The sequence below is a fragment of the Herpailurus yagouaroundi genome, unplaced genomic scaffold (assembly GCF_014898765.1).
Source record: "Herpailurus yagouaroundi ecotype Mexico unplaced genomic scaffold, PumYag 162, whole genome shotgun sequence".
NCBI lineage: Eukaryota > Metazoa > Chordata > Mammalia > Carnivora > Felidae > Herpailurus > Herpailurus yagouaroundi.
This window is the reverse complement of record NW_024412403.1, coordinates 14,334,865-14,355,680: the sequence shown is the minus strand read 5'-3', so window position 1 is coordinate 14,355,680 and position 20,816 is coordinate 14,334,865. Positions and strand designations below refer to the sequence as shown.

At 38.1% G+C, this 20,816-nt stretch overlaps 3 protein-coding genes across 3 annotated transcripts; all 3 read right to left on the bottom strand.

The window, feature by feature from the left end:
* Positions 1-3,411: 3,411 nt before the first annotated feature.
* LOC121036023 (keratin-associated protein 21-1-like) lies at positions 3,412-4,067 on the bottom strand. The gene has a single exon (XM_040484074.1). The coding sequence runs from the start codon at positions 4,037-4,039 to the stop codon at positions 3,698-3,700; it is 342 nt and encodes a 113-aa protein (XP_040340008.1). The 5' UTR covers positions 4,040-4,067; the 3' UTR covers positions 3,412-3,697.
* A 4,136-nt stretch (positions 4,068-8,203) lies between these two features.
* Positions 8,204-8,447, bottom strand: LOC121035714 (keratin-associated protein 21-2-like). Its single transcript, XM_040483610.1, has one exon. It carries the CDS (start codon positions 8,445-8,447, stop codon positions 8,244-8,246), a length of 204 nt encoding a protein of 67 aa, XP_040339544.1. The 3' UTR covers positions 8,204-8,243.
* A 7,208-nt stretch (positions 8,448-15,655) lies between these two features.
* Positions 15,656-16,278, bottom strand: LOC121035713 (keratin-associated protein 6-2-like). Its single transcript, XM_040483609.1, has one exon. The coding sequence runs from the start codon at positions 16,238-16,240 to the stop codon at positions 15,959-15,961; it is 282 nt and encodes a 93-aa protein (XP_040339543.1). The 5' UTR covers positions 16,241-16,278; the 3' UTR covers positions 15,656-15,958.
* Between the last annotated feature and the right edge of the window lie 4,538 nt (positions 16,279-20,816).

Here is a 20,816-nt window from a genome sequence, read left to right as displayed (position 1 = left end):
AGCACAGATCCTGATGTATAGTGGAGACTCAATACATTCTATTTTTCCTTTCCCCCTTTCTTTGATCCACATACAAGGATTCCCAAATAACAGCAGATTTTCAAATACCTACACTTACTTATACCGATATATTTATTGTACTAAAATTTTAAGATGTTGTGTAATGTTGCTCTGGTTTCAAGTGCATCTGTGTTAATTAATGTTTTTCATAATAAGTTTTCAAAAGTGACCCAACTCCCTCAGAAAACAAACTACCATGCAATTGGCCCCAGTGAACCTTGTTGGGTGCATTTTAAATCATATTTTTATAAACATGTAGTATCAAACCATACATCACAGGGCTTAGCTTCATAGCATATTTTGAAGATCAGTGATCATAAACATCTATTGAGGTTACGGTCCCCTCCCTTGGGACTAGGCCTATGTATTTAATAGGGAGAAAGTAAATTTCTGCATTCCCAGAGTTCCACAGTTTACTATGGAAGAGTAAAGTCAGTTGCTGCTTGGCAGTGTGACCATACTGCAGCTGAATGTTTCAAGAGTGATGAGTAATGTGTCGTTGTACGGGGGCTCCTGCTGATTCATGAGATTATACATTAAAAGTTCTATGAGAATCACACTGACAGCAAATATACTTTTTCCCTCTTTTCCCTCTTCCTGCTTAGATGTCAATTGAATCTGAGTCAAAATGTGATTTGGTCCGGCTCCTCCCACACGACTAGGCAGTATTCGCTACTGTAAAATGCTTTATTGGCTGAAAACATTCCTTTTCCAGTTGTCTGTATGTGAGCCGTGAAACCATTTGGTGAAACTATCAAATTGTGAATTAAAAATGTCATTTAACAGAGACTGACACTCAGAAGGGTTCAGTGCCAAATTAAAATTGCATTTCCAAGTTTGCTTGAGGTGACATATAATCTGTACTATTGGATTACATAATAATATAATAGGGAGATACAAGTAACCTCTCTTTTAATAGTTTCAGTATTGGGGAACTCTCAATTTACTGTTTCAAACAATCTCATTTTATTGTGAAATCTCTTTTTGTTAGTAGTTTCTATATGATTCAAATCTCTCAGAATCCTCCATGGAAAATTCCTAGTGTAACTTAAGATCCTTGCAAATGCCATATTTCTTTTCCCGACTCCTCCCTAGTATTTTCCTCCATGAAGTCTGTAATGCAGCCTTTGGTTAATATGGAATATTTCTATCTTACTTTGTCTAGGTTTTTTTCATGTTTATTTTTTTCTTTTTATTTTATGTATTTTTTTTTATTTTAAATTCCAGTATAGTTAACATATAGTGTTATGTTAGTTTCAGGTTTGCAAAATAGGGATTCAACAATATCAGACATCCTCCAGTGCTCATCACAAGTGTACTCCTAAACCCCCATCACTTATCTAACCCACCCCACGACCCACCTCCCATCTGGTAACCATCAGTGTATTCTCCATAGTTAAGAGTTTGTGTCTTGGTTTCTCTCTCTCTCTCTTTTCCTTTCCTAATTTGTTTCTTAACTGTCTCTGCACAGTCAAGGAAACCATTGACAAAACTAAGAGGCAACCTACTAAATGGGAGAAGATATTTGTAAATGACATAGCCATTAAAGTGCTAGTACCCAAAGTATATAACGAACCTATGCAACTCAACACCCAAAAAGTAAATAATCCAATTAGAAATGGGCAGAAGATATGAACAAACATTTCTCCAAAGAAAGCATCCAAATGGCCAACAGTCACATGAAAAGATGTTCAACAACACTCAACACCAAGGAAATGCAAATCAAAACCACAATGAGATACCACCTCACACCTGTCAAAATGGATAAAATCAAAAACACAAGAAACAACAAGCGTTGGCAAGAATGTGGAGGAAAAGGAACCCTCTTGCATTGTTGGTGGGAATGCAAACCAGTGCAGACCTAGGTTTAAGCTTCTGCTGATACTACCGTCTTACTTTGCTAATATGGTTACTATTGCCATATTACCTCAGCCTCATGCCTTGTCTCCTTCCTATAGGATAAGGTAATAAAATATATTCATTATCTCTGGCCATCTTCCAAATCTATAAAAAGTTTTTCATTTCACTTCTTTCCTATCATTGTTAAGAACATTACCACTTTTTTCAGTGACTCTGATTCTATGCCTTGCAGGCATTGTTTACATTATAGGATCAGCACTTTTTAAAAATTAGAATAGGGTGAGGTGTTAAGAGTCAGACAGATCTAACTGGCTCCTATGTGTTTTAATTTCTCTGTAACAACCAGAGTAAGTAGTAACGTAGCCCATACCCAGACACCCTCAGAGCTGAATAACCTCTCTGACATCAAAATCCATTTTTGCCTGTTATGTTTTAAAACTGTCACATATTAAGATGTTAGCCTCCTTTTAATTCCATACATGTTCATCTAATTCTGGTTCCTGGAACCAAGAAACCAATATTGATCTCTCTTCCATGTAACAAATATTTTAAAATACGGGAAGAAAATGGTGGTGTCAACACAAAGTGCTATGAGGTACACACTTGTAAGTACCCCCTCTCATAGCCTCTTCCTCCCTTCCCCCCGTCTCCGAGCTGCCCTTACAAATTTCCAAGTCCAGACTAGACACTATACCCCTTCAATTATTCCAACATGCTCCAAACAAGATACCTTTCTTCCAATCTTCCATAGTCCAATCCACACACGCGGAAACACGGAAATGGTGTGAATTTGTGTTTAGTATTGATATGAAAGATGGAAAAAAGATGGAAAAAAGACAGAAAGGAAAGAAGTTGCAAAGACAAGAACAAATGGCTGGATAAACCAATAAGTATCTTAAAACAAAATCCAAGCAAATCTTAACACCTTATAACACAAGGCTTTGCGTGACCTGGCCTCTACTCACCTCTCCAGTCTAGATGGTTTCTGCTCTCCTGTCCCCAGACCTCCTTACAGTCCCTAAGCAGACTAACCTCCCATCTGCTGAGAGCTTTGCGCCTGTTCTCCCTCCTGCCTCCAACATTCTTCCCCTTATTCTAGCATCTATCCATTTGCCAAATATCAGCCTACTTGTCACTTCTTCAGACTTTTAACCTGATCTTCCTATCTGAAACAGCACCATATTATTTTTGTAATTGGACTTTACATTTTATTTTATATTTTTCTAAGGTGCCTCCATGCCCAGCGTGGGGCTGGAACTCACCACCCCAAGGTCAAGAGTCCTATGCCTACCAACTGAGCCAGGCAGACACCCCCGGACTTTACATTTTAGATCAATCTTATGTTAACAGCAAAATCAAGCAAAAGGTTCAGCTCACACAGTGGTTACCCAACCTTCCAGGGAAGCCACAAATACTAACGTCGGTGATGAATCTGGCCCGAAGGACTCAATAACTTTCAGGAACAAGTGAAATTTATGTATTGAAAAAATATACTTTTATCCCACATATGGAGGTTTTTATGCTCATGGACAATACAAAACCATAGAACAGGATAACCAAGAATTTAAATTTTGAACATAACCAGAATCAAATCTTCTGTTTTCATGTAACATAATGGAAACATTCATAATTCCTCAATAACAGGTTCTCTGAAGTAAACACAGGTGGAATCCAATTCTTACTTGCATGTAGAGATAATAAAATGAAGCATCTTTTAGGGAAAAATGTTAATCTTGAAATATTTCTTCAGAGGCATACAATATTCTAGGATGATGTTCTAACAGCAAGAAAAACAGCATTTTCTGTAGCAAAATGGTCGGCAGGTACAGCAGCCACTTCCATAGCCACAGCCATATCTGGAACCATAGCCACAGCCACAGCCAGAGCCATATCCACAACCATATCCACAGCCATAGCCACAGCCACAGCCAGAGCCATATCCACAACCATAGCCACAGCCATAGCCACAGCCATGTCTGGAACCATATCCACAGCCAGAGCCATATCCATAGCCACAACCAGAGCCATATCCACAGCCACAGCCAGAGCCATATCCACAGCCACAGCCAGAGCCATATCCACAGCCCCCGTAAGAGTTTCCATAATAGTTGTAACACATGGTGGCAGAGGGTGAGGTTTCCGTTGAGGGAAAGAGTGCTTCCAAAGTTTGAATGTCACCTACTACCCTGGAACCTTTATATACTGACAAGGAAGGGCCAGGGCATGTAATGAATTTTGTGATTCATGCAATAAATATTTATTTAATATCTAGCATGTATAAGTCACTCCTGTCAGTTGATAATGAGAGGACTTGATCTTTTCACAGCTATAGCATCTATCTTAAATGAAACAATTATTATAGACTCCAGTTTTATTGGGAAACCATGTTTGGTTTTTGTCACCCAGGAATTGTCTTGAGCCAATTACAAATCTGTCAAGAAAGTTTCCATCAATTATCCAATCATCTGAGCACATGATTCCAACGATATATGTAACAAGGCTCTGTGGAGGGTAGCAAAGTTTAGGTTTGGAAATATGACTATTAAAATAAGCTTGACTAATTACATTGACTAGCTTACTAAATACTACATAGGGGATTTCATTGGAACTTAATGCTGCCCAATTCAGAACCTCAACATTCTATGTTGTAGAGTTCCTATGAATCCAAATACCCATGCATATGATATTCTGATAATTTTACCCCAAGAGCCATTCCTCAATAAATTTTTATCAACTCCAGGTATTCATTTAGTTCAAACAGAACAACACACACACATAAATATACCCTTTAAAGACTGTTGAGGTGCGCCTGGGTAGCTCAGTTGGTTAAGCATCCAATTTCAGCAACTTCAGCTCAGGTCATGATCTCATGGCTCGTGAGCTCATGCCCCATGTCAGGCTCTGTGCCAACAGCTCAGAGCCTGCAACCTGCTTCAGATTCTGTGTCTCCTTCTCTCTCTGTCCCTTCCCCACTCATGTTCTGTCTCTCTCTCTCTCTCTCTCTCTCTCTCAAAAATAAGTAAACTTTAAAAAAATGTTAAAAAAGACTTGAAATTTTTGCAAATCACAAATTTCCTTCAGACATTTTAATCTATGTGACCCCAATAAAATTGTGAAAGAGGTAGATAACTTGTAATATGGAAATTGGAGTACAAAGAGGTTTAGGAACCTTACCGAAAGCTCCACAGTTAATACATTACAAAGATCAAGTGTCTGTTCTTCGTTTCATTACATCAAGTGTCCCTTTCTACTCATTAGAGGCTTAAACATTATTGTTTCTTATGGTGACCCATTTCGCTGTGAAATTACTCTGTTATAAAATCACCACACACTTTCAAGTCTCATTATTCCCAGTGGCACTTTGGGTCCTAGGTAAAATTTATTTCAATGTTGTGTTCACAAGCCAGTCTCCTCAAGTATGTCTGAGAGTGCCTCTCGACTTTTCTTTCACTTTCTCTCTATAGCGGTCTACTCTTAATACCTACTGGTATGACTGTCTCCTAATCTCTGTTGATATACAGAAATGATATAGGGGTCACCCAAGTCAACCACACCTCTTACCAGATAATTTAGAGAACAGTAGAGAAAGTCTGTTGTAAACTATCACACACACACACACACACACACACACACACTTGCGCACGCAAATAGCACCTCAGGACAATATACACTTATTCTTTCCAGTCTAAGTGGATCAGAAGTCTAAGCACAGTCTACCTAGGATCTCTGTTTGGGCTTCATGATATTACACTCAAAGTATCAGCCAGGACATCTGAAAAATCTCTTTCTGTGAAACTTGAGTTTCCAGATTTAGCCAGTACGCCCCAAATATTGCATGAAACATACTAAAAAGTTATCTGGTTTTCATCTAAAATTCAGATTTATTCATCTTGAGTTTTATCTTCTAACCCCAAACATAACATAATCACAGGAATGCTATCCCATCATCTTTGCAAAGGTAAAAGGCAAGTTCCAAGACCTGCTCACACTGAAGAGGAGGGAAGCATACAAGGATGCATGTCATTAGAGGTCACCTTTGAATTCAGCCTACCGACACCTGTGAATTTATTCCTTAAGTCCAACTAGTGATTACATTTCCTCCAGCTTTGATGATATCTATTGCAATAAGGCTCTAGGCTATAGACCTTTCCTGAAACGTATTACATCTTTTTCCCCTGTTCAGAGGCTATTTCCCTTTATGATGGACCAACTTCTATTCATCTTTCATATTTCAGCTAGAAGTTTCTCTCTCTTTCAGAAATATGCCTGACTCTTCTTGTTTATTCTTTGTCTTGGCCTCTCTTCTGTTTTTTCCTTCTGTATTTTTCAAACACCTTTGTTATAATTATATTATAGCAATATTCTGATCTTTGTAGCTTGTAGGATTTTGTGTATGTGTCTTTTCCACACTTTTAGAAAGTGGGGCTAAAGTATTTTAATTCTCTGTCCATAGAACATAATGAAATGTCCCTTATTAGGTACTCAACAAATGTGTGATGATTAAGACTACTCATTCCTCTAATTTATAAGAAGTGATTCTATTTCTTCCAAGGAGAATAATCTATTATCATCCTCTTGTGTCCTTCCCTTTGCTAAGCCTGCAATTTCTTTCAAGATTCAAGGAATACTGGGATGCCTGGGTGGCTCAATCAGTTGAGCATCTGACTCTTGGATTTGGCTCAAGTCATGATCTCATGGTTCTGTGAGTTCAAGCCCTGCATTAGGCTCTGCATGGACAGTGTGGAGTCAACTGGGGATCCTCTCTCTCTCGCCCTGTCTCTCTTACCTTCCCCACTCCCACTGTCTCTGTCTCTCTCAAAATAAATAAACTTTAAAAAAAAGATTCAAGGAATATTAAGAACACTGAATTTATTTAACCATGGGTGGTTGAATTTTGACTCCAGTTCTAACAGTCTTTCTGCCTCCCAAATGAAGATAGGATCTCTCAATCCAAAACATATTACATCTGGCTTCTCCCCCTAGATTTGGCAACATAAAAGTTTGTGGTCCTGTATTTTCCTGGTATTAGCATCACCATTATCACAATCAGGTCTCAAAGCTCAAATCCATTTCTAACCTATAGCATCCTACAATAGAACAGGAAATGGATATGTAACCCTGGTTAATTCTACCTCTCCCCCAAAATAACCCTAGTAATAGGGTTTTAGATCTATCCCATGATAGAGCACCTAATGAGGGAATCACTCTTATTTCAGATGGTGTCACATTGAAAGATCTCTTGTGTTGAGAAATTTGTATGTTATGATCACCCATTCACCCCACCCTGATTAGTGTCTCTGGAAAGACACAGAACACATCTGTAATGCTAGTCTTATTGATTTTGCTATACCAGCCTTTCAGATATATAACGGCATATACTACCCTGAATTCCTTACCATTCTATGTGCAAAGAAAACATACGTACTTTTTAGCTATTACCTTCTCTAGGATTTTCTCCCATCTTCTTCACTGATGATGTTTAAGATCTTATAGGTTCTACCTTCACAAAGTCCCTGATGCTCATCTTTTCCCTTTCATTATCTATCCTACCATCTAAACTCAGGTTCATTTAACCAGTCCCCAGGTCATTTCTGTACCTAATTATTGAGCCTTCTTTCCCTCCCCCTTACAGCCCATTTTTTTCACGAGCATCATTTTCCCAAAGCAGACTTTTGAGGCGTGTGTGTGTGTGTGTGTGTGTGTGTGTGTGTGTGTTGAATACATGAGTGTGGTTAACACGGAAAGAGTGAAATGGATAGCTCCAGGATCATGAAACACAAATGCTTAAAAACAAACCTTTGAGTAAAATGAAGTAAGAACACATGACTCAGCCAAGAAGGTTCAATATTTTAGGGATGAAATACAAGATATGTAATATTCAGTATGTCATGGATACTGACCAGTCATAATGGAAGCCAGACATACATAACCAGAACGAAGAGTTTAGCATGAGCCCTGTCAATCTCTGAGGAGGTCACAGAAATAATACACAAAAATATGTCAATGACATGTATGACAGAAAAGATACACAAACTTGGGAGGAGCAGTAAAACGTGTTTTATTTGGAAATCATCACAATAGAGAAACATAGAATAAGAAGATAACAAGTTTAACCTTGGACAATGGCAAAAATGAGGTCTTCCTTCCAAAAACATAGAATAACTCAGACCCCCTCAATTACAATGAAGACTTTGAAGAAGACAGTCAGTTTACTGCAGACTCTGACTACTCTCTTCATTCAGATCTGGTGTGATTATGGGACACTGAAACAAAAATGGCTTGGAATAGTCGTCTTAGAGAAAAAGATGTATTTCAGTTATGTTCTAGCAGCAAGATGAATAACATCTTCTGTAGGAAAATGGTCTGCATCCACAGCAGGCAGAGCCATAGCCAGACTTGTATCCACAGCCATATCCACAGCCACTGCCCGAGCCGTATCCACAGCCATAGCCACAGCCATATCCAGAACCACAGCCACAGCCATAGCCACAGCTACCACATGAGTTTCTATAGTAGTTGCAACACATGGTGGCAAGAAATGGAGCTTCAGTAGTTCTTTAGAAGAGCAGATGGAGGTTTCTGGAGTCTGAATGTCATGTCTTGCCCTGAGACCTTTATATACTACCAGAAAAGGGCGGAGCACACAACACAGACTTTGTAGCCGCATTACCACAGTAATTTCATTTTTAAAAAGCTCATCATTTTAAGGACAACAACTTTTTTCAGGTAGTTATGGCCAGGATTTGGCCCTAACTAGTCACGAGAATTACAGGAAAACAGACGTAACCCTCGTATTAAAGGTCTGTGGAATGTTAACAAACCTAATTTAGATTTTCACTCCAAGGGGCACTAGCCCTCCTGCAATTCCAGATAAACATACATGGGCACTGAGAGACGCTCCAGCATCTCCTCTCAGGTTCAACAGGAAAGCATCGTGTCTGGAAGTGAGAGGCAAACAGCAGGTGTATTAGGTGACACATTCTCCGGTTATATCTACAAGAAAGTGGAGGGAACCCAGGTAGAATGGCTACTGCAATGTGGCTGGAGCAAGAGACAGGTGAGGAGAAGATCTAAATTAGTATAAATCAGGGATCTGATGCAAAATATCAAAATAAAAACAACCATTATTTTATCTAATATAATATAATCTACTGTATTTAAGACATTTTTCAGTATGACATATATTTTTAAATGTTTATTACTTATTTTTGAGAGAGAGAGAGACAGAGTGTGAGCAAGGGAGGGGCAAAGAGAGAGGGAGAAACAGAATCCAAAGCAGGCTCCAGGCTCCAAGCTTTCAGCACAGAGACCAATATGGGGCTTAACCTCATGGACCACTAGATCATGACCTGAGCCGAAGTCAGGCATTTAACCAACTGAGCCACCCAGGTGCCCCAGTATGACATACTGTTTTGAAATATCTGCCACTTGCATTGCCAAAATTTTATCTTCCCCACATTCTACTGATTCATTAAAACACAGCTTAGACTATACCCTGTATAGGAAGCATTCCTGGAGTACATGTATTAAGCATAATTTCTCTGTTCTTCCATAGTTTATCTTTATTGTGGTACTGAATATGTTGTATTAGCATGCTGTGTTTTAATTATCTGATTCCCTTCATCGATTGTGTATTATTTAAGGCCAATAACTGTCTATTTTCTGTGAATCTAAAGAACTAGGTAACTCACTAACTGTTGAACGAGAGTCTATGAGATTTCTTCCACCTGTAAAATTATTGTTATTTTAATGGATAGGATGTTATATAAGAAAAAATAATTATTAGAAGAACAACAATAATTATTATTAGCATTTATATTTCTTTCTATAGCTTTTGAGTTACACTCAGATTTATCACTTCATCTGAATCTGACAAAAACAACATAAAGTAGGAAATTGTGGTGTGCATTTTTACACACGTTCCAGATGAGAAAAAGGAGGCTGAGGATACTTAAGTCTTGCCCAAGGATGATAAGCTATTTAAGGGTAGAGTTGAATTCTCTCAATCCTCCCTATAACATAAAATCTAGGACAGGACCCATGAATTTTTTTTTCATGAATTATTGTTTCCTTCAGTGTTTCAAAAGCAAAATATTCACTTTGTCTGACTGAGATTGCCAGTATTTTGCAACTTTTCTCTTACACTTCTGTCATCTGGATTTTGTTTCTTTACGATCTTCACCTCGCAGCCAAAGCAGACAACTCAGCCCCCTCTCAGACCTGGTCCAGGACTCCTCTTAAGTACCACATGGTGGTACTAGGACTGTTCCTCTGCATCTGCAATCTCTGTCTACTGAGAGTACGATCTTCATAACATTTTGTAAGTCAGCATTTAAATAGAAATGACGGTAACTTTTCTAGACATCTCAAATTTTAGTCAATATAGATTAAAAGCATCTGGATCCGCAAGTACGATGTCAAAATTAAAACCTGAAACATTCTAGATTGCCTTCTAATTATGACTGTCCCAATTTTCATAATTCTTTCCACTAAAACATATTCAACATTGGCTCCATTCCTGAAAACTCCATGACCCCTTGACATTTCACATCACCTGCTTTCTAATATTTACCCTCATCGTTCCATTGATTCTTTTCCCAGACAGTGACTAAACAATTAATTTTACAAGAATTTTTGAAGACCTACATCATGCAAGTGCTATTCTAGGGCATAGGGTATTGAATAAAAAGTATGTATCTAGAGCTAAAGGATGAGTTCTGTGCTTTAGAAACTCTAGGGAGAGTGAATCATCATTTCCATTAGACCATTCTTTATGTTTCCACCTCATGCTACATGAAATATTAGATTGTATTCAATGTTTGCTCTTCCTTCCCCATTAGCTCTTCAATATGCTGCAACCAATACCTATGGTTATCACCTCCCCCTTAATAAAAGCTTTTTTTATTATAGATCTCACCCCTTCTGCCAAATCGAATGGAAACTTCTCTACTAATTAATAGAACTTGATACAAAAAAAAAAAAAAAGGACCCAATCATCAGAAAATAAACTACTTTACTAATACCCATTAATTTGTTATGAAAAGTGCATTGACAAACACAATGTCAATTTACTTGGCATCAAAACATATGTCAGAGTTCATAACTATGGAATACATGTATGATAGATGTACAGAACATCTACCTTGGGAGTCTAACCTATGTATCTGACATGAGAATATTGGGATTATGGATTAAAATTCTGGAATTATCAAAATACTGCCAATATTAATAGATATAATATATAAGGTTGAGCCATATACAAAGTTTTAGGTTAAAATGGTTAAATGTCAGCCACTTAACTATGAGCAACCTAATAATAAATATAGTAACAAAAATGTACTGCATTCTCACGGTGGTAGAGTTTTGCATATTTTATTTATTTTGTACTTTCAACAATCCTGATTTAGCACTCTTTTAGCATTTTACCTCTGAATATACTGAGGCTCAGAGGTGTTAAATAATATCAGCTAATAACTGATGGAGCTAAAGCACAAGTAGTGTGACTCTGGATCCTGGACCCTTAATCACTATCCACGCAATTTTCTCCTTGGAAGTGTAATCATTGGGATGGCCTTGAGGAAATGATATTTTGCAGAAGGAGAATGTGGTTAAATCCAACGTTTCATGCAAGGGGAACGTAGATACCAACTTAAGATAAGCTCTAAAGATTTCTGGACATAAAGAAATATTGTAACCCCTCTTACTGATTTCTGTGGAGTTTTATTTTTCTTTTTCGGGTTTATAAATAATACATCCACATTTTAAAACTTTCAAAAAAGTAAGTTTATTCTCAATAACAAGAGGCATGTGGGCAGTGGACTGCCATTTAATTGTTTAATGACCTCTGCTGAAGGTAGGGGGTCTGATTTGCCAATTTCCATGATGTAAATATTCTTAGCATGACTAGTTTCAGATTAAATGGCTTACAAAATTCCTGAAAGTCTATATCATCTTTTGATACTCTAATAAATTAACTTTCATGTTTACAACTTAAATCAATATGCCACTTCTTTTGTGTTTGGGGTAAGGAAGGTATCCATCTTTTCTTTATCCTAAACAGTAAATTGATTAATCCCATTTACTGAACAAACTATCTCAAATGAAAACCTTGTTACTAAGCACCCCTGAAGTCTTTAGCACTGGCTATTGTGGTCTTACTTCCCCAGAATGATCTACTCCCTATACCTTGATAACAGGTGGACAAACATGGCTTCTCTTCTAGGCCGAAGTCCTCACTGGCCAGCTTGTTGTGACTTTATAGAGCCAAACTGTACAATAGGAATGTATCATTAAACACATGCATTTTAGAATTTTCCAGTAGCCACATTTTAAAAAAATAAAAAGAAACAGATGGATTGATTTTATAGCATATTTTACTTAACCTAATATATTCAAAATATTATAACAATATTTAACCAATATTTTTTAATTATTCGATATATAGTTTTAATTCTTTTTTATACCAAGTCTTTGAAATCTAGTGTGTACTTTATACTTCAATGCATTTCATTTTGGACTAGCCATATTTCAGGTGCTCAATGGTCATATCCCTCTAGTGGCTACCATCTTGGACAATGCAACTTAAGAGAATCTCAGAATTCCTATATGGGTGTAATACTGATTATAAGCTTTCCAACAGAGGTTACTACTTAAGCAGTAAGCTGTCAACTTATTCATTTCTTTTTAAAATTCCTCTTCCTTGAATTTTATTTTCCTTCACATGTAGCAGATCAATTTCAACTCATCCTTCATGGCTTTGCTCATATGTCATTCTCCTTTAGAAGCAATATCTTGTCTAGTACTCCTTTTCTACATTATGACTCATTTTGGCTTCTCCTTTGAATTCTTCCTCAGCATCCCTATAACACCTATAAACAGGCATGCTATAATGTGAGTGTATGATTTATTATTTTGTATCCAAATGAATATCTTTAATTATTGGAAGAAGGAACTGTGTGTTCTTTGTGCCTCTGTCCCCAACATTAATCATAACATGTAGCTGGATCATGGATGTTAAAATTTGTTAAATTACCAAAAGAACAAATGCCTGATTTTATAATTTAGTACATCAACAATATGCAATAGCTCATCAAAGAAAAAGATCTTGAGTTTCTTCATGAAGAAGATTTAATGCTTAAATCATTGCCTGATTATAAGAAGTAATCACTTTTATCAATGGTATCCATTTCCTCCATTATGTGACCCAATGTCTGAAGCCATATCTTCATTTTTCCCAGCCTTCCCTGATGAATGGTACACACACACACACACACACACACACACACACGATCTCTGATTTTATCAACCCTATCTCTCTTTTACAATTTTAATTTCCTTGTTTACTCAAGATAAGAGTCATAATTATTTTGGGGTTTTTTTATTTTATATAAAAGAGTATTTTAATTCTTATCCTTAGGAACTACAAAGAATATACATGATTTGGAAATGAGACTGTACCAAACAATGGCCAAAGAAAAATCATCCACTCTATGCCTTTTCTTTGGTCTGGTCACTCAGAAATACGTTATCAGCTATGATTGCTGTTGCTTGTCACCTCACATTAATTTTATCCGTGTATTCGCCATAATCTACTGTCCCTTACATGTAAATTCCGGACCCCTTTTTCACATACTGGTATACCATATCTCTGAGATCTGGTTGGAATACTGATATTCTGCACCATGTTGTCTTTTGACTGACATCACCCATTTGGTATATTCCAGTCTCCCCTGACCACCACATCTCATTCATCGCTAGAGAAAATATTGTGACCAGGCTTTTCCCTTCCACCTGTCTCATGATGGGGTCCTGACCCACCCACCCACTTTTCCTACGATTTAGTCTTTGGTCTTCCCACCTAGCAAAGAACTTGTGGTTCCCTCCCTCTCTCACCAACTGTGACATTCTACACAATTGTTTGTTGACTAAGAGAGTCACAATATTTGTGATTTGAACATATATTTAATGTTACTTCGTGAAGACTGTTGTTTGGATATGTAAATGACCTTATAATACTTAAAAAAATAGTATCCCCACATTTTTAAAAATGTCTGTGATGACAAAGGCCATATGAAACAATGAGTAGATTTTCAACCACAAGGAATCACTAGAAGTAGCTTCTCTTCTTTGTAAGACTAAATGTATATTATGCAAAGCAGTCAGTCCTCAGCTCCGACTAACAAATGTTCCATCACTGAAAACTGTCCAAGTCTTGAAAGCACCCCGGTTTCCTCATCAGTAAGACACATTATATGCTGGGTATAGCCTCACTCCAGGGCTGACCTTGATGGCAGAACCATCTTCCTTGGAATTGGCCATGTTGTGGAGTCTCCAAACTCCAGGAACCTCAGATTCACACTTTGTGAAGTGACCTTTGTCATGGGGATGGGTCAGTGAGTCATTTTTCACTGCTGGTTGAAATTGAGTCTGAAAAGACATTTTTTATTGTAAGATCTACATGTTAGAGTTCTGGAAAGGCATATGAGGAAAAACCCTGAAGTCAGACCCCAACAAACTCATAGACTCTCAAACTCAGAAAGGACTGGGCTTTTCATCCCATTCTTATCTGCACCGAGTAGGGCACTCAAAGACACCTTTAAAGCACTAGTCCTTGTACTTTCAAACTGATAGTTATGGCACCACTGATCATACCCAAAACTTAATGAATTTCTCTTTCCTTTTACACTTCCTACTGTCCTTTCTAGACTTTCTTACAACTGCCAAAATTTCAGATGACACAAAACTTCAAAATACTGCCCAGAACTGTATCCAATACTTCAAACTGCACTCTCTTCCCCAGGAGGCTGTTTTATTTCCACCATAACAATCATCCATTTAAATTTATTTTAATTATGGGCACCTGGGTGGCTCAGTCGGTTGAGCATCTGACTTCGGCTCAGGTCATGATCTCACGGTTTGTGAGTTCAAGCCCCGTGTCGGGCTGTGTGCTGACAGCTCAGAGCCTGGAGCCTGCTTCAAATTCTGTGTCTCCCTCTCTCTCTGCTCCTCACCCTCCCAGGCTCTGTCTCTCTTTCTCTCTCCTTCAAAAACAAATTTTAAAAAAACATTAAATTTATTTTAATTCTTACTTTTCTTTTTATTATCACCTACTAGAATGTAAACACTCTGACAGCAGGAAACCCGTCTACAATGTTGGACCTGTATCTTCAGTGTGTAAGACAGTTCCCTTTCAAAAATATTCAAAACTATTTGCCAGTTAAGTGACTAATATCAATTTCACAAACTCAATATATGCAAACAAATGTGTTTGCACTTGCATCAAAATGCAGATGACATGATACCACATTTTTATTCTACTTATCCTTTCCTTAGTTATTCATCCATCACCTGAGTCTGCTTCCAATTTCTCATTAATCCTGGGAACTCTCTTCCATTCCATTTATCCTTTAAGTGCTCAAGCCACACCTCCGCTCCTTTGGGCTTCTGTCACAGCCTCCTGAAGAGGTGACATCCCACCTCATCTTTCCCCTTCACCTCCATTCTAGATACAGTGTGATTTTCAGGACTCAGTTATGAAATACTGTGTGAGGGCTGAGTATGAAGGATGCAAGAAATAGGTGGAGAAGACATTATCTCTGATGTACATAAGAGAAGAAATGCTTGTATTGTATCAAGGAGAAAAGTCGAGGGTTCATGAAATATATTGTCAGCTGGATTTCAAGAGACACCATAACACCTCAAAAAAAGGAGTAATTCACAGGCAAGAACACAGAGATGTGTTAGAAGCAAAGAACCATTTTTATTGAGAATAAGGGATTTGCCTAGCTGTGGAATGTTTGGATCATTGCCACAGTCACAAAACAGAATCCAGATTAAGGGAGTAAAGCCCAACGTATGGAAAACAGTAAGATGATACTACACAGCCACAAGATGCCATCCTACAAATGTTAATGGTGGTCAAATCTTCTACAAAGCATGCAATTTCTTACATATAGAAGTCTTGGGGTATGGATTCTTGAATCAGCCTTCTCTTAAGGTGTGTCATTTCAGAAGCAAGTGGGGTTTGAACAGTGATGTTCTAGCAGCAAGAAGAATAACATCTTCTATAGAAAAATGGCCGGTAGGCACAGCAGCTGGAGCCATAGCCATAGCCACAGCCATATCCGGTGCCATAGCCACAGCAGGAGCCAGAGCCACAGCCAGAGCCACAGCCATACCGTGAGCCATATCCACAGCCATATCCAGTACGATAGCCACAGCCATAGCCTGTTCCATAACCACAGCCATAATAGGGGCCACATCCACAGCCATAGCCATATCCGCAGCCATAGCCACAGGAGTTGCCGTAGTTGCAACACATCTTGTCAAGAGAAGAGAATTCACGTTGGTTGCGAGAGGATGTGGCGAAGTGCATGTCTCCTACTAGCCTTGGACCTTTATATACTGCCAGTAATTGACAGAGCATGCCATTAATCCCCTGACTTACCCAACAAATATGTAAGCAACTATGCTGTGTCAGTAACTGTCAACAATCAGTAATGTCTTGGGTAAAATAAACTGTTTATTTGGGGGTGACTCTTATTTTATTTAAAGAGCAACAATTTTTTTAACTTTATTTATTTTGAGAAATAGAGCATGAGCAGAAGAGAGGCAGAGAGACAGAGGGAGAATCCCAAGCAGGCTCCACTCTGTCAGCGCAGAGTCCAAGCTCATCAACTCAAGAACCATGAGATCATGACTTGAGCTGAAATCAAGAGTCAGATGCTTACCAGACTGAGCCACCCAGGTGACCCTATTTAGAGAGCAGCATTTTAATTTACTCTGCCAAAGAATTATCTCAGTAGCATCATGTGCTCTACATAGAACAGATACCAAACTTCACAACCTCCTATCTTTTAATATATTTCATATAACAAGTTTAGGGGGAATTTAGGAAAATTTTGTCCCTTTTGATCTCTCCTCCTTCTCAAAACATCTACCTCTGCCCTTGGGGAAGGAAATAACTCCCAACTCCTTTCTGGAATCATCACAACTTCTTGGCAGGCTTCTTGCACCCAGATACCTACTGTATATGCCTACTGTCTCCTTGTGGGAGAAACCAGGGATGATGATAATATCAGGGCACAGAACAACCCCCAACAACATTGAAAGATCTAATGTCAGATGTCAATAGTGCTGAGATTCAGAAACCTTGGTTTATAACATCGCATCTATAAATTACGTTCTTTCTTTTTTTTTTTCATTTTTTTAAAGTTTATTTATTTTTGAGAAAGAGACAGAGCACGAGCAGGGGAGGAGCAGAGAGAGAGGGAGACACAAAATCTGAAGCAGGCTGCAGGCTGCGAGCTGTCATCACAGAGCCTGACGCGGGGTTCAAACTCACAAACCGCAAGATCATGACCTGAGCTAAAGTCGGACGCCCAATGGACTGAGCCAACCAGGTGCCCTAGGTTCTTTCTTTATTGCTGTCTAAGTCCAAATATTCCTTTCTTCTCAACTGAACCAAGCATCTGACCTTTCCATCAGCAGATGTGTAGTTAAAAAAAAAGTTGTTTACTTTTTGTTTGTGATGTTTTTGGTTATTTTTGTTGTCTAAGTCACTATTTTCAGGTTCAGGCACAATCCAAAATTTAACTTTTTACTATAATAGCTATGAAATCCGTGTTGGAAGTACAAACTCAGGAAGATTATTCCTTCTACTCCACTTTCAAATTTCAACAATAAAGTAATGAGTGCAAATAAGTCCTTTATCAAGTACTTTCAACAGAGATTTTTCATAAAGCTGCTGATTTTCTTTTCTGAGAACTTTAATTATTAGACATTTTTCTTTCAGTTAAGAATACTTCCAACTGATTTTTCTTATACTGGTCACTGGTCTGTTCGATTATTCTGCTATGTGTCATCACTAACAAGAAGCTTAAAGAAAACATATCCCACGCAATTGTTCTTTACCTTTTATTTTCTCTCCTTTTCTGTCAGTCTTGAAATTCAAAATGACAAATTCTAATGCAAAGGTTCCCTAGAATAGACATGTTAATTTTCAAAAACCCACTTTCTGGTCGCAATATGCCTGATCTATTGAAAATCATTCCTATATTTATTGCATTATTTCTAGTACATTTCCATTCAGATCTCTGGATACTGATCCATAACAGTAGGAAAAAAATCTATATTTTGTACATCTCTGAGTCACAAGTTCTAAGTAGAGTGCCTGGCATGTAATTTGAAATCAATCAATATTTCCACCGATAAAAACAGATGCATTAAAACAAAATATGTTCTAACATTGGAGTGTTCCCATTTTACTCAAGCTGAAACTTTCAAATGTTCTGTGACTAAGAGAGTCACAAATTTCACATTTTGAAGATATGTGTTAGCTTACAAAGACATATTTCCAGAGGTATAAATTATCTTAAATGTTTCATAAATGATCAGCACTTCACTACACATGTAAATTTTGATATACATGCCTAATTAATGATATTCTGCCCTCCTCCAGAAAGTATTCAATGACAAGGAACACAAATGAAACCATAAGTTAGATGTTCAGTGAACTTCATTATCAGAATTCCCTACCCATCTTTGTAGGGTTTGCCCACTCATATTGACCCAAAGGACAGTCAGTCCCCAGATCTGACTTAAAGATGTTCCATCTGTGAAAAATGCCCAACTCTTGAAAGAAACCATGTCTCTTCATCAGCAGAACACTTTATATCCTGGGCATAGCCTCACTCCAGGGCTGACCTTGATGGCAGCACTATCGTCCTTGGAATTGGCCATGTTGTGGAGTCTCCAAGCTCCAGGTACCTCAGACTCAGACTTTATAATGACCCTTGTCATGGAGATGAGTTAGTGAGTCGCTTTTAAAACTGCTGGCTGAATTTGACCCTGAAAAATATTTTCTACCGTAGGATCTAAAGGTTAGAGTTCTGGAATGGCACATGTGGAAAGGACATTGAAAACAGACCCCAACAAACTAGTAGGTTCTCAAACTCAGAAAGAACTGGGCTTTACATCCCATTCTTATATCTGTAGCAAGTAATGCTGTAAATGCTACCATTAAAGCACAGTTCCTTGCTTTTTTCAACTGAAAATTGTGGCAGCACTGATCATACCCAAAACTTAATGAATTTCTTTTCTGCCCTTTTTATTTAGTGCTGTCCTTTCTAGTCATTCTGTCAACTTGGATCAGTTCATTTGACACAAAACATCAAAATACCTCCCTGAACTATCTCTCCAATATTTCAACCTTCATTGTCTTTCCCAAGAAGCTGTTTTATTCCCTCCAAGTAAATTATGTGACTAAATTTATCATAATTAATTTGTAAAATATTTATTAAAACAAACAAAATGTATGCACTCTGAGGGTAGGAAATTCATCTACAATTTTTCTACTGTGTATTCAGTGTGCCGGATGGTTCTCTTTCAAACACATTCAAAAGTATTTGTCAATTAAGTAACTTAAATCAATTTCCTCAAACTCAATTTATGCCAACAAATATATTAGCAAATCCATCCAATTCAGATGATATGATACCATGCTTTTATTCTAACTTACCCTTTCCTTGGTTCTTTACACTTCACCTGAGGCAGCTTCCAATTTCGCAGAAATACCAGAAACTCTCTCTTCCATCACATTCACCCTTTAAGTGATCAGGCCACACCTCCTTTCCCTTGGGCTTCTGTCACAACCTCCCAAGAGATGCCATCCCTCCTCGTCCTCATCTTTTCCCTCCACATCCATTCTACCTACAGTGTGATTTCCAGGGCACAGTTCTGCAATACTGTGTGATTTGTGTTGGAGGGTTAAGGATATGAGACTTAGGTAGAGAAGACATTATATCGATGCATGTAAGAGAAGAAATGCTTGTAGGATACCCAGAAAGAGACCCGGGTACATGAAATATATTGTCAGCCCAATTTTCAAGAGAAGCCATAACACCTCAAGATATGAGGCTTTCTCAAAAGAGACTAGAGACATTTGATAGAAGGAATGAAACATTTTTATTGACAATAAGGGGATTGCCCAAATGTGCAATGTACGGATCCACGCCACAGTCACAACACAGAATGCATACTAAGGGAGTAAGAACAACACTTTTTGGAAAACTGTTAGATGATACTCGATAGCCTCAAGCCACAAGATGCCATGCTGCAAATGTTACTGGAGGTCAAATCTTCTATGAAACATGCAATGCTCTCGATATATGAATCTTGATATATAAATATAGATCCTTGAATGAGCCTTCTCTTAAGGCTTGTCATTTCAGAACCAAGTGGGGCTTGGACAGTGATGTTCTACCAGCAAGAGGAATAACATCTTCTATAGCAAAATGGCTGGGAGCCACAGCAGCTGGAGCCATAGCCATAGCCACAGCCATATCTGGTGCCATAGACACAGCCATACCCTGAGCCATAACCACAGCCATAACGGAGGCCATAACCAGAGCCATAATAGGGACCACATCCACAGCCATAGCCATATCCGCAGCCATAGCCACAGGAGTTGCCGTAGTTGCAACACATCTTGTCAAGAGAAGAGATTTCACGTGGGTTGCGAGAGGATGTGGTGAATTTTGTGTCTTCTATTAGCCTTGGACCTTTATATACTGTCAGTAATTGGCAGAACATACCATTCATCCCCTGACATACCCAACAAATATGTAAGCACTTATGGTATGCCACTCACTGTCAACAATCAATAAATGTCTTGGGAAATGTGACTTCATTCTGTTGGAGTCTCCAGTTATATTTAAAGAACAGCATTTTTGATTTTCTCTGCCAAAGAATTCTCTCACTAGAATCATGTGCCATACATAAAACTGGTATGCATCTTCACAACTTGCTGTCATTTAATTTACCTTATATATCATCGTTGAGGGACATTAGGGAAAATTTTGTCCTCTTGATCTCTCCTCTTTCCTAAACTATCTACC

Bases quoted from the DNA above. Each gene is read 5' to 3' on its own strand.
- LOC121035713 (XM_040483609.1), bottom strand. From the start codon at position 16,240: ATGTGTTGCAACTACGGCAACTCCTGTGGCTATGGCTGCGGATATGGC.
- LOC121035714 (XM_040483610.1), bottom strand. From the start codon at position 8,447: ATGTGTTGCAACTACTATAGAAACTCATGTGGTAGCTGTGGCTATGGC.
- LOC121036023 (XM_040484074.1), bottom strand. From the start codon at position 4,039: ATGTGTTACAACTATTATGGAAACTCTTACGGGGGCTGTGGATATGGC.